Here is a 14,100-nt window from a genome sequence, read left to right on the forward strand (position 1 = left end):
AATTACGTGCATGCAGGAGCTGGCCCTGAGGCTTGCCTGAGGGATTGCTCATGGTGGAGGCCCAGACTGAGCCATTTAGCTACGACCAAGCCCATATTTGGGGCTTTGAGTTGGCTCACTCCAAAGTCTATACTATCTATGATCTCCTAAACCAGGTGAAGGGACTAGGCCTGTAGAACCATAGCTGACCCTGGGCAACAGCAGGACAACTGAGTGAAGTTTCAGTGAGGGTCCAGTATGGATAGTGTAGCAGAAGTCAGAGGCCTTGAACCAGAACAAAAACTCATTGCGATGAACATTTGCAAATTAAGAAAGTTCTTTGGCTAAAGCGTATCCTGCATGATACACAGCAGCTCCCAATGCCAGTCCAGTGTGATGGAGAGGTGGGGAAGACAGAGGAGCAAAGTGGCACACACATGGCAGAACAGAAGACACACCTGGAAAATGTAAATAAATGTTGGTTCTCCGTTAATTATAAGCTGACGATTTACCACTTTAAAAAGTGTCTATTTCTAGGGCTTGGAGTGTGGCCCAGTGACAGTGCTTGCTTAGCATTTTCTGAAGCTCTAGGTTTGGTCTCTGCCAATCATACAAATAAGTGAATAAAGAAATGAGCAGATAGTCTGCTTCTAGTCTGAACCACTGACAACTGGACAGCCACTCAAGAAAGCGAAGCAAAACAATGAATATCTGTTTGGAGGTTAATGAAGCAGCTCAGTTGGTAGAGTGCTTGCCTCGTTTGCAAGAAGCCCTGTGTTCAATCCTAAGCACCGCATAAACCAGGGTGTGCTGTTGCTTGCCTCTTGTCTTGCTAGATCTAGGCAGGAGGCTCAGCTGGAAGGTGGTTTGGGCTACACACCAAGCTGGAAGCCAACCTGGGCTATAAAACATTTTATCTGAAAAAAATTTTGCCCTCAGTATTTGTTCCAATTTTCAAAAATTGTGTGGCACATACATCTAGTGGAATTTTAGTCTCATGTTGAAATTGAAATATTTTTATTAATTTTTTTCCAGCCCAAACACATTCCCCCCTCCTCTCTTTCTAGTCCCTCTCTCAACCTTCTTCCCTTCATCCACTCCTCCTTCTTTCTCTTCAATAAATTTAAATTTTTCTTCTACTTTATTCCATTAGTGGAGATAATGAATTCCATTGTATTCTTTCTATAAATATAAACAGCCCGACAATACGCACCGTTGTTTTCATCAGGTACGTTGTTCAAGGGTTCAGGACACTGGGCAGTAGAGATTATGAGAGATTGGTGACAGTGGTGGTTCTATGTCTTTTTTCCTCTCGTCCCAAACTCACATGAAAACGAAACAACTATCCAGGACAAAAATATCATGTATGTTATCTTAGTTAGGGTTTCTATTTCTGTGATAAAATGCCATGACCAAAAGCATCTCTCGGGGAGGGCATTTATTTAGTTCATATCTCCATATCACAAAGCCAGCATGAAAGGAAATGAGGGCAGGAGCTGAGCAGAGCCCATGAAGCAAAACTATTTACTGGCTTGCTCCTTATTCCTCACTCAGCCGCCTTTCTTATCCAACCCAGGACCACCTTCTGAGGGGGGTACACCTGCACCCCATCCCCACTGCTCACTTGGGAGGTGGGCCCTCTCCCATGAGTCATTAATCATGAAGATGCCCTACAGTTTTGCCAAAGACCAATCTTATGGAGGCATTTTCTCAATTGTTTCACCTCTTCTCAGATGACTCTAGCATGTGTCAAACTGACCAAAAAAAACTAATAAGGACACAGATATTTTCCATGAATGTAGGTTATAAGGTACCATCCAATACCTAAAAATTCAGGTAGATATTAAAAAACAACACCTATCACATTATGCATATGGTATCAGTATCTGTGTTGGAGGGAAGGATAAATTGTCAGTATCCCCTGCCTGGGGGTTCTGCATTCACAGATCCAACCAAGTGCATATCACACTCAGGAGTAAAAATGTAGAGAAGCCAAGGACAATGGCACTGAGTTTTGACCCTACTGCTTGTACCGGCTTTGTGGGAGCCTAGCCAGTTTGGATGCTCACCTTCCTAGACCTGGATGGAGGGGGGAGGACCTTGGACTTCCCACAGGGCAGGAAACCCTGACTGCTCTTTGGACTGGAGAGGGGGGGGGGGGGGAGGAAGACTGGGGGGGAGGGGCGGGGGGAGGGAAAAGGGAGGTGGGGAGGAGGCAGAAATTTTTAATTTAAAAAAATTTAATAAAAAATGTAAAAAATGTATCTACCCAAAAAGTGTGCATTTTTCTTATCATTATTCACAAAAAATAGTAACACCTTCTTACTTATCATTGAATTTAGTATTTTAAATAACTTAGAGAATATTTAAAGTATGTAGGATATACAGTTTTAATATAAATCTCGTATGCTCACTTGCTCTCTCTTTTGGGGAGATCTGCTTTGTGTGAGCATTTGGTACTTTAACAAAGAGGGAATGTGCTAAGGGCCAAAGCTTAGGAGAAGAGTTTGCAGTCAAGAGTTTAAACAGATTTGGTTATGATGTTTGAGCTAGAGACACTGCCTAAGGCCATGCAGATCGAAAACTCAGGAGCTGAAGTACAAGTATCTAGTGAGGTGGCTGACATGTCTGACCCCATAATGATAGATTACTGGGGGAAGAAACCTCATCTATAACACAAGTATTGTTTTTTACTAAATCCAAGGCATGGGGAGATATTACATGGGCAAGGCCACTGATATGTTGTGTGTGTGTGTGTGTGTGTGTGTGTGTGTGTGTGGTATTGCTGGTGGTTAAGACCAATGATATACATACATACATATGCACACACATATGATTGTCTCTGAATCTCTTGGTTTGAAGCTACAAAAGTTTTATACACACAGGTAATTCACTAATCCGTTTAGTCTATAGAACAAAAGTACAAGCAAGTCTTCTAATCAGTGTTTGCACTTTCCATGAGATGTCTCAATACTGCCAACCCTGAGAAAGCCTCAGCTTGTATATTAAAGGCTTTTCTACCCTCTGCTGCCACAGCTGTCTTTATGACTACCGGAGGCCTTACAGTGTGTGCGCGTGTCTCTGTATGTTTAGAGTACCTTAGGAAGGACCTTGAGACTAGAACTTTGCAAGCCCTGGAAGCAGCCTTAGGGAATGAGGGGATCTGAAACTTTTTCTTCAAAAGTGACAGAGTATTAGGACATTAGAACAAGAACACTTGTTTCTGTGAAATGTCAGATCTTTTTAAATTTCTTTTTCATTTATTTTACATACTGACCACAGTTTCCCTCTCCCTTCTCTCCTCCCGATCCACCCCCCCATCTACCCGCCCCCATCCACTTCTCTGTTTCCATGAACAGAAAAGGGCAGGCCTCCCATGAGCAACATGGAGTTGAAGCAGGGCCAAGCTCCTCCCCTTGCATCCAGGCTGGGCAAGCAACCCAGCATGGGGAACAGGTTCCCCAAAGCCAACTCAAGTGCCAGGGACAGGTCCTGATCCCACTGCTAGGCGGCCCCACAAACAGACCAAGCCACACAACCTTCACACACATACAAAGGGCCTAGGTTGGTCTCAGGCAAGCTCCCTAGTCAGTGAGCTCCTAAGACTCAGGTCAGCTGTCTCTGTGGGTTACCCCGTCAAAATGTTAGATCTTAAGAAGCTTTGCCAGGGTTTCTTAAGCATTACTTTCAGTCAGGTGGCAGTGGCTCATGCCTTTAATCCCAGCTCTCTGGAGGTAAAGGCAGGCCAGACTGGTCTACAGAACAAGTTCTAGGGCAGTCAAAGTTACACAGAGAAACAAAAAAAAAAGTTATTTTTTAAAATATGAAGAGTCAGGACTAAGTCAGGGTCTATGCTTCCATTAGCTGTATACCAGAAATGAGGAGAATGAGAGGGGCGCTTTCCTGGCCTCATTTGCATTTTTAACTCCTCTCTTACCATGCTTCCAACTCAAGTTTCTGAACTGCTAATTTCATAGTAATTAATTATGCAGTTAAAGTAAAAAAATTAAAACGCTGAAGACCATTCATCCGGAATATGTAGGAAACAAACTATTCATGCAATTCTCTCCAAATATCTTCCTTTCATACGTACAAACATTTTTCACAATGGACTTATTCATCAACACGCATTCAAATATTTGATGAAAACCACGCCACCTGTGCCTTTAGTCATTAACCTTACTTTGCCCTCCTCTGACCAAGCCTCACCCCAGACCTCAGAAAGTCCACCCCCTCTTCTTCCCCCCCCCACTTCCAACCCATAAACACTATTCTGCTATAAAAACGGAGCCCCCATCTTCAGGCACTGGACCCCAGCAATTTTTTCCTCCTTATCAGTCTTCTTCCCACTCCCTCTTTCCGTTTTTCCCTCCCCACTTGAGATCATGCCACCCTGCCTTTTCCTGGCTCTTCATGGGCTTTTTCCCCTTTTCCAAGTTTCAAATCACCTGTTCTAACTCAGACTGTTCTAGGTCAGTATTTTGTGGCTCATTTCTTCCAAAGAGTCAGCCGCATGATAACGACTCTCCTTAATCCTCCAGATATGAACTCCTAAAAGTAACTGTACCCCAGTAAAGAGACTCAATTCTTTGAATAAAGCTTAACACTTTTATTAAAATGCTTAACTACATTAAAAGCAACTTGGAAAGCAAAACTCTAGAGTCAAAAGAAAAGCCCAATAGCAACAAAACCCAAGTTGTTTTTAAAAAGCACAGAATGGAATCACAGGTCTTATAAGTGCTGGATAGCTCGGGACAGGGAGTTTCAAACGTGCTCTGGATAATGGTGAACAGGGAGAAGTCCTCGAAACCTCATACACAGAAAACAGGGGATAGGTGCTGATGATTCCTTTTATCAGTCTCGGGGGACACTCATAAAAAGTCACAGTACCGGTGGAGTAGAGGAGTGTGGGGGGTAAAATCCTCTTCTTCTTCCTCTGACTCTTCAGAAATGTAAGAATCCAGGTTATTCGTGTCACCCGTCAAGGCACGCCGAAGGCTATCTGATCTAAGAGCACAGATAGAGCTCAAGGAGCAGATCAGGGACTTTGGTCAGGTGAGCTGCTTGAGGAAGAGCCGGAACTTTCAAGACCCAGAGTTTCAGCAAATTCGGCGAAAGAGGATAAGTCCCCACTTATTAACTGCCTAATCAAAAAATAGCGCCTACCAGGTGAAGGGGAAGAGGCCCGCATACGGACTGGGCGCCTTGGAGGAGAGCTGCCGTCTTCCATTTCGGTGCTCTCCGGGACTGCAGTCGGCGAGGTGGACGGGCTTCCTTGGGTCTGGCTGCTAGGGCCAGGGGCGGGCTCCACGGTTTCTCCACGGTCTCGGCGGTCAGAGCTAGGCCTGGACACACGGGGGCCTTTACGTGGTGTTGTGATACTGCCCGTAGTATCAGGACGACGCTCCACAGTAGTGCTGCCAACAACAGGATCACGCTGGCCTGTGAGGTGGACGTCAGGGCTGACCTCCGAGGCACTGCCATGATGACCAGATGCAGTGGTACGTGAGCGGAGTACCCTGCTTCCAACAATCACGCCGCCTTTGGAACCAGGGCTGACCTCAGATTCACCGTGACCAAGACCAAGATCAGGAACCTGCAGAGTGGCCTGTTGACGGAGATTCTGGCCAGCAGCAGTGGCGTGCCCTTCGTCAAAGCTGAACTCAGGTGCATTCTTGTGACCACCAGAGCCAGGCAGAACAGCTTTGCGGCGGGTCTTAGAAGCCGGAGTAGACACCTGGTGTGACATGGTGGCAAGGCTTCCAAAGGCAGATTCTGAGAATGTCTGGCTCTGCATGGAAGGTTCAGAGCGGTGAGATCTCAGAGAATATGATGGCTGAGACGTAGAAGCCTCTTCTGTAGCTTCCGGAAGCTGAAGCTCACCTGGACATCTTGTAGCTAGGTCTCGGCTGGGCTGCTTCCTCCTTCTTTCTGTCTCAGCCGGGTTCCCGCTGGCCGAGGTGGCTCCTTTCGAGGGTTGGTCCCTCTCTCCGTGGCTCTTTGTCCGGGGCCCAACACGTCCAAGTTTTGTGTTTGGGCTGTCCCGGCCACCGCTACCCTGGAAGTCGGCATGCTGACTCTCCTGATTTTCACCAGCCACAGAGATGGAGTCAGATGTTGCAGGTTTGGCTGTGATGCCCTGGAGAACTTTGTCTGTCGCAGAGGCACCAAGGCGGGTCGGCACTGAGGCGGCAGGTTTCATTCTGTGGGGCCTAGAGGTCTTTCTAGGTGTGTCCATATACCCCGAAACGTTGCCCTGGGGGTGCTTCTGCCCCTTCTTTAAGGTTGAATGGCTGGCCATATCGGCTTACCAGTTTTTTGCAGGTAAGAGAGCGGCTTCTTGCCTTCTTCCTTGCTCAGTGCGACAGCTCCTGGGGAGGCAGGCTTCCTCACTCAATGAGAGAGGACTTCTGGCGAGCCAGCGAAGATGCGGTAGAGATAAAACTGAGGAAGTAGGAGAGTAGGTGGAGCTGGCCCAATTCTAGCCCCTGATTCGACAGCTGTAAGTAATACAGTGCTACCAAATTCAACTTCCGGGAGATTTTCTGCTGAACCTCCCTTCACCTGTCGTCATCTCCTGCTGTGCTAAAGGCCAGGGAAGCTTCTAGTGTTTTCTGGTATGCTCTTCCACCCCCTACCCCAACCATGCTTTCTGGGGACAAAGGTCTAAATTTCACAAGCCCTCCATCCTGTCCTGAGAATGTTTGGGGTGGGAACATTCCCAGGAATCATATGCAACCCCCCAAAAGAGTTTGCTCATCACTTCGTGTATCTGTCTTAGTTAACCATTTCCTATACGCTGACCTATAAGCTCTATCGCCCAAGCCATGTAAGACCCTACCGCTGTCCTTTAAGCAGCCAGGTGACCCTGCTAGGGTTTTAAGTTTGCTGAAGGGGGTCTAAGGATTTCAAAGGGCATGATAAGGCCCACATTGCCTTACCTTTGAAATGTTGAGCAAGGAATGTCAGGTCCCAAACACCAGATCGGGCTTTACAGTTCTGCAGTACGGCATTTCTCCCTGGCTTGCCTTGAGGCACAGACCACGCTGCCTAAGATTCAGCTGATAAGTGGACTTGGGCTCCTCTTCTCGGTTTTTTTTCCTACTTACCATCTGCACAGACCTTTTAAGTTTAATATTTACACACATTTTAAATTATTACAAAAGGGCTTTGGTTTGGGTATTCCCAAACAGAAAAGCAAATGTATCAAAACCGGCAACTAGGAGGCACTGGGAGGCAGAGGCAGGTGATCTCTGTGAGGTTGAGGCCAGCCTGATCTACAGAGCTACAGCCAGAGCGGCCAGGGCTACACAAAGAAACCCTGTTTTGAAACACAACAACAAATAAAAACCAAACAACAACAACAACAACAACAAAAACAGCAACTAAATTTTCTCATGCCTACAATCAAATACTAGGCAAGCTAAATTATATCTTCAGAGAAGGGCATCCATACATGTTTCCTAGTTTTAGGAAAACAGAATAATTATTCATACAGAAGTATTATCTTGTGAGTTTTCTGATGGTATCCAGAAAGAACATTTCCCGTGTCAATGAATGCTGACAAGGAGCCACGTGTGCTATTTCACACCTGTGATTGTAGCACTGGGAAGGTGTCAGCAGGATTTCAGCCTGAAGGTCCCCCGGGCTACAGCTGAGACCGGTCTCAAAACAACAACAAAGTTCCCACAATACCGTCTTGGAACTAAAACATAGTTCTATTGGGGAGGAAAGATGCTTTCAAGCATTCTTGTACTAATCAATATTTATACTCTTTCTGTTTTTTTTCACATCAGTGTGAGATACACATTAGTGTGCTTATTAAAGATTGCCCACATACTCAAATGCGCCTTTATTGTGGATCACTTCTCAGAGGAAGAAATTCTTGATATAAGCCTATGCGCATTTATAATTTTAGCAGAAGCAAATGGGACACTAAACAGAATGGATGAGCAACTGGACTGGACCACAGAAATAGAACAGAATGGTATTTGGTGTGTTAAATAAGGTGGAATGGCAAATGCGTCTGAAATAGAAAGTAGCATGCAATGAAATGGAGACTAAGTGCAAATTAGAATGAACTAGGGAATGAGATACACGCTTGAATAGTATGATATGGACAACTAAATAGGTCACAGATTGAGTAGAATAGAATGGACAAAACCAGAATGAGACAGAAAGTACCTAATATGTGAAAGAAAAATATAGCACATGAAAAAAATGTAGTGACAAGTAAAATATTAAAATAGTGAAAAATCAAACTAGGAATGAATATAGAATAGGACCAAATGTGCAAAGTCTTGGAATCATTTAGTACAGATTTTAAAATAGAAGACAAAGATATTCCGTATACGTGTAATTGTGTGTGTGTGTGTTTGGTCATTAGGAAGTGGCACTACTAGACAGGGAATAGGAGGTGGCCTTGTCGGAGAAAGTGTGTCGCTGGGTGTGGGCTCGGAGTTTCAGAAGCCCAAGGCAGGTCCAGTTGTTCTCTCTTCCTGCTGCCTGGGATCTGGATGTAGAACTCTCAGTTCCTCCAGCATCATGCCTGTCTGCATGCCTCCATGCTTCCCACCATTCTGATAATGGATCTCTAAAACTGTAAGTAAACCCTACTTAAATGCTTCCTTTAAAAGAATTGTTATGGTCATGGTATCCCTTCACAGCAATAGAACACTGACTAAGAGATACATTTTTTCAGGTATTTGGCACAATATTTCCCAACTTTAAAAGAAATACAATAAAGTATTTGTCAAATATGTAAAGAATGCACACATCAGATATTAGAATTAATAAATTATTTTAATATAGTCACTAGCTATATAATCAGTATTACAAAATCAAATTATATTTATACTAAGATCAAGAATTATGAAAAGAAAAATTTGAAATGCCATTTCATGTAACATGAGCAAGTATCAAGTGCTTGTGACCAAACAATAACAACTCACAGATGCTTGCTCAGAAATCACCATATTAATTGTGAAAGAAGTTTAAGAAAGCCTCCATTAATCCGAGACACAGCATGCTTCACTGTGGGTTGAAACAGTATTCAAACTGTTTCTGTTTATGGTCCTTGCTCAGCCTCCCCCCCCCATGAGTCCCAGATATGACGGTATATAAAATAGGCAGACTAATAAAATAAGTGCTAAGAATAAATCATAAAGAAATATGTTTTAAATAGTTCTCTGGTGTACATATAATTTGGTCAGTTACTAAAGATGATTGTAAACTTTCATACTAATGGGACAGATGGCCCTATTTATTCTTGCACAAAGAATTAAATATTGACTGAATATTGGATATTTTAGGATATAGAGCATCTTCGTAAATGTTCAGGGTTTATCAATATTTTATAATTGCCAATGCTTAGACTGTTGCTTTATATAAAATGCAGCATAAATATGTAATATTACAAAATATTAGAAGCATGTTTAGAGCCATTTCAGAAGTTATTAGAAATTCTGTCACAACTCCAAGCAAATACTCTTTGTACACTTTATGAAAAGCAACTCAAAAGGAAATTTATAAAATCAAACATTGTAACTCTAAGCAATCCAAAGATAAGATAGCATGAGATAACAGAGAATAACAAATTACAAATAGTAAATGTTTAACTTTTAAAAGTATTAAAGAATAATGTTTCTATAAGAGTAGAAATCTGTGTAGGTATTGCAAAAGCACTGTAATTCGTAACAAAGAACTGTCTTTGACTTGAGGTCTTCCAAAGTACCAAGGACAGCACTGTGTGATGCAAAGTGCATGCCTGCTACATTCAGGAACCAAGTCTAAAATGAAGTTGTATAATGATACACAGGTGACCCCTGCCATAAACCTCAGGCTCATTCCGTGTTTGATATTGAATTAACTTTGCTTTATGTGTACTGCTCTATGCGGTTAAATTTTTCCAAACCCCCCAAATTCAGTAATAAAACAATATAGGGCTGTCACTCACACTGAGAAAGGTGATATTACAAATTTTAAAGAAAAATTCTCATCAGAATTATAAACAAGTTCAATGGAATCACACACAATAAAAACCTCAAGAGATTGTTTGTCAGCAGAAATTGGGAAACTGATTCTAAAGAAGACAAGTTTATCAAAAACTCCAAATCAACCAAAGTCATCCAGGATAAGAAATATGAAGGACTTCTACTGTAATTTCTGTATACAAATAGTTGAGTTTTACAGGAATATAGGTTTATCTTTATTCAGATAAAAACACAGAAATAAACCAAACAACAAAGGGGGAAAAAGAGTTTCAATAATGGGACACATCTAAACCATCAGCCCACAGAAAACCTAGCAGTATCATGCCCAGGAGGGGCAGGAGACAAGAATGTAATTAAGCAGGACGAATTGGTTATCGAGCCATAGAGAAAACATAACTGAGGCCTCTAACCCGATCCATACACAACATACATTCCTCAAGACACAAAATAATTAATGATTAAGGAAAGCATTGACCAAGCATACACAAACAAAAATATCGAACATTGTACTAAATATTAGCACAATAATTCCAACAGATACTTCACAAAATATGATATTTAATGAATTTGTAATCTCTTTATACTGAAAAGGATATTTATGCTAAATTGCAGGGTTGCTGTTTTGTTAGATTAGGGATATCACTTCAGGCTTTCCTATGAATCTTACATAATTAATATATGGTATGAAAATTTTGAAACATTTGCTCCTGAGAGTTTCAGATGCAAAATTGTGAATTACAGTTATAGAAGACAGACCAAGAAGGTGAGAACCATGACTACAGAAAGTTTATCTAGTTGGTTAATTCCATCAAAGACTGATCTTGACTCCCCTTCAAATTATTGCTACAATGAATAAATCATCTCCTAATATTGTTCTCTATTTACATGGCTAGAAAGAGACTAGAATATGAAAGAGTTATATCGACTGTTGAATTTTACTCAAAGTTTGACAAAAGAGAAAAATAATGTTAATAAATCAGATTAATCCATGTACCTCTTTCTCTGTGTGTGTCTGTCTCTCTCTGTATATATATATATGTGTGTGTGTGTGTGTACTATCTAAAATGATGGTTTAGACTCTCATTACTATATAAATTTGGAAATTTAAATACACTTCTAGTTTCTAAATTATTCTTTTACTGGTTTAGGAATGTATAAATGATTCTATTAAAAGACATAGATAATTATACTCAACTCTGGTGTGGGAGAATTGTCTGTATTCTGTCAATCATGTTTTAAATAAATGCTGATTGGCCAGGCAGGAAGTATAGGCAGGAAACCAGACAGGAAGTAGAGGTAGGGCAATGAGAACAGGAGAATTCTAGGAAGGAGGAAGTCCATTCCTCCTGACTCCTGCCCAGACCACCAAAGAAGCAATATGTGACCTGCCCTGCTAAGAAAGGTACCGAGCCATGTGGCTAACATAGATAAGAATAATGGGTTAATATAAATTACAAGAGCTAATAAGAAGCCTGAGCTATTGGGCCAATCAGATTATAATCTTATGGAGTCCTCTGTGTGATTTTCTTTGGGACTAAATGGGTGCAGGAACCAGGCAGGATAGAAACTCCAACAAGCCTGGCCCACATGTTACACAACTCTCCCTGAATTTTCATCAGTAACTTAGATAACTAATCCTAGTGAAATAGTAACACCATTTTCTATTAAGGTGTGGCTACCTAAAACTGTGCAGAGGGAGTCAGGTGAGTGTGCATAATATAGAGCTCAATCAGATGGACTTCATAGACTCTCTTAATTCTAGAATTTACTTAATTTATGACTTTCAGCAAGTTAACTGTATCTTTTCGGTCCTAGTTTCTTCTTGTGCAGAGTAAAAATACAGTTCAATCCTTTGCACTGTGTTCTCCAAATTTAACAAAATGCAATTTCCACATGAAGTCAATTAATATGCACTCTGATGGGATTAGAGTAAAACATAGATTCTGTTTTATAAATATTGGTCAAAATCCACAAATAAGAGATGTTAACTGTATATATGTTGGAATGTTTATTTAAATCTATTCTACAAACACCCTTACTTGTGGAGATCATAAGTAAGGTGGTGCCCTGAGCTAAATCACTCCCAGATTATATTGAAAGGTAACTTTCAGACTGTGCCTTGCCCTGGGGAATTTTATTTTATAAAACAATAGTTTGCTCAACTTTAAGTTCAAATGTCAAAGCAGAATGACTCTTCTTCTCCTGTATGCAAGTGACCAATATTCATCTATTGAGCACAAATTATAAGGTACAGTCCGATACATAACTTAATTGTACAAATAAGCTATAACCACCTGTGAACCCATTAAATCAAGTCAAGAACATATGGACAGACAAACATAGCAAAATAATATCAGCAAAATCAGCCCCCAGAGCTTATTGAACACACAAGGCCAACAGATAATAGAGTCCATTTGCCTTGACTCTAAAGGAAGGAGCATCCAAGTGCAGCGAGGTCATGGCACTTACACAGACCTATCAGTTGGTCACTAGCCATGGGTCTAACCAGGAAAGCTGCCACAACAAAGAACTTCCTTCCCAGTCTCCAGCTCAAATGCAGTTTCTCCTGCCTTTGACATACAGCCCATTTCTATTTCACATTCAAACTGGCCTGCCACTGGAATCTGAAAGTTCTGTGCCCAGAACAACACACTGTCATGCAATTCGTTCCTAAACTTTTTACCTGGCACCTCAAGACACTTTTCCTTACCCTTTATTAATAAAGCTCTCTGCCTGTCTTCAATACTGCCTCTTTGAACCCTGCAAGCTCTTTAACCTTTTTTAGTGAGTCTGTAACAATACATATCCATGTATGTATGTATATATATATATATACTTATATATATGCGCACAATTTCATTGTGTGAATTACAATGTGTGATCTGAGAATATGCCCACAACTATAGATGCCAATCACTAGTACTTAGTAAACTAAAGTCAATTAACTTGACACAGTTTTCTGTTTAATTGTTATCCATCGAATTTTGACATTGTTGAAAGGCCAGCTTTCCTATCTGTTTCTGACATAGCATGCCCATGATGCTAGTATTTGTACATATTTTTCTAGGTAAAACTTTGGCAGATTATTTCTAGAGAAATTGAAGCACGTATCCTTCATTTTCTCAAAATTGTTTGCATGATTTTAAAAACTAAACAGTAACAATAACCTTTAAATAAATAAAATCATTTGATTCTAAATCTACAGCCTTCCCACAATCTCTGCAACTCCTTTAATCCCCCCCCCCCATTTCTCAGCTGTTGTTTATCAGGCATTTTCAAACCACAGACTTATCACTGACTGTATCCTACTGTAAAAATGGCTACTTCTGGTTTCAGCTCCCTCAAGTAAAGAAGTTGAAAATCCACGCACGCGCGCGCAAGCACAAAAGCGCTGCCTTCCTAGAAGACAACTCTGGGCAAACGTGACGAACGATTTTTTAAAAAAAACGCATCAAAGAACTGAGATTGCAGGGAAAACCACTTCAAAAGATATAACACTCAACATTTAAACGTTAAATGTGCGAAATCGCTGGAGGCTGAACGTGGATGAGCAGGAGAGTGAGTCCACTTATCCGTGGACTTTACCTTTAGGAAAAGGTCCTGTGATCCAGGCAGCGCGGAGCAGTAAAGGGAAGCAGAGCCATCACACCTGCTGCCCAAGCCGGTTGGTGTGAGGTGATGCTCCGCAGGAGGGTGGAGGTTGCGAAGTGGGGGCACAGGCGCTGCCTCTTCCTGCAGAATCCGCAGCTGTGGTCCTCCGCAGCTGTAATCTTGCGCTGGCGAGGCTGCAGGGACACAGCCCCCCACCTTGAACCGCGCCTTGGCCGCAGCGCTGCACTACGGTCCCCAATGAGACGTTCCGCGGAACTTGGCGGAAGAGCCCTAGGGGATGAGGCCTGGCGCTGCCAGACCGCCTCCCAGCGCTTGCGCTGCGTGCCAGGGGCTAGCTCATTGGCGAGAACACCTCCTGCTGCAGGCTGGCTGCAGGCTGCGCAAGTAGCTGCTTGGGCACGGGCGGCGCAAGTAGCTGTGCATCCGCGCGCCTGACCTCTTTAGTGCAGCTTCCCATTCCCTGGGGGTGGGGGATAGAGGGTGGGAGTATGGTGGGTGGTGAGGGTGGGGGCGGGGG

The 14,100-nt window shown here is 42.4% G+C and overlaps 1 protein-coding gene across 1 annotated transcript; it reads right to left on the reverse strand.

The window, feature by feature from the left end:
• Positions 1–4,450: 4,450 nt before the first annotated feature.
• Ezhip (EZH inhibitory protein) lies at positions 4,451–13,826 on the reverse strand. Its single transcript, XM_050130794.1, has one exon. The coding sequence runs from the start codon at positions 6,278–6,280 to the stop codon at positions 5,018–5,020; it is 1,263 nt and encodes a 420-aa protein (XP_049986751.1). The 5' UTR covers positions 6,281–13,826; the 3' UTR covers positions 4,451–5,017.
• Between the last annotated feature and the right edge of the window lie 274 nt (positions 13,827–14,100).

Source organism: Alexandromys fortis, unplaced genomic scaffold (genome assembly GCF_014885135.2).
Source record: "Alexandromys fortis isolate MF-2015 unplaced genomic scaffold, M_Fortis_MF-2015_v1.1 scaffold_357, whole genome shotgun sequence".
Classification (NCBI taxonomy): Eukaryota; Metazoa; Chordata; class Mammalia; order Rodentia; family Cricetidae; genus Alexandromys; species Alexandromys fortis.

Coding starts and splice junctions, on each gene's coding strand:
- Ezhip (XM_050130794.1), bottom strand. CDS start 6,280: ATGGCCAGCCATTCAACCTTAAAGAAGGGGCAGAAGCACCCCCAGGGC.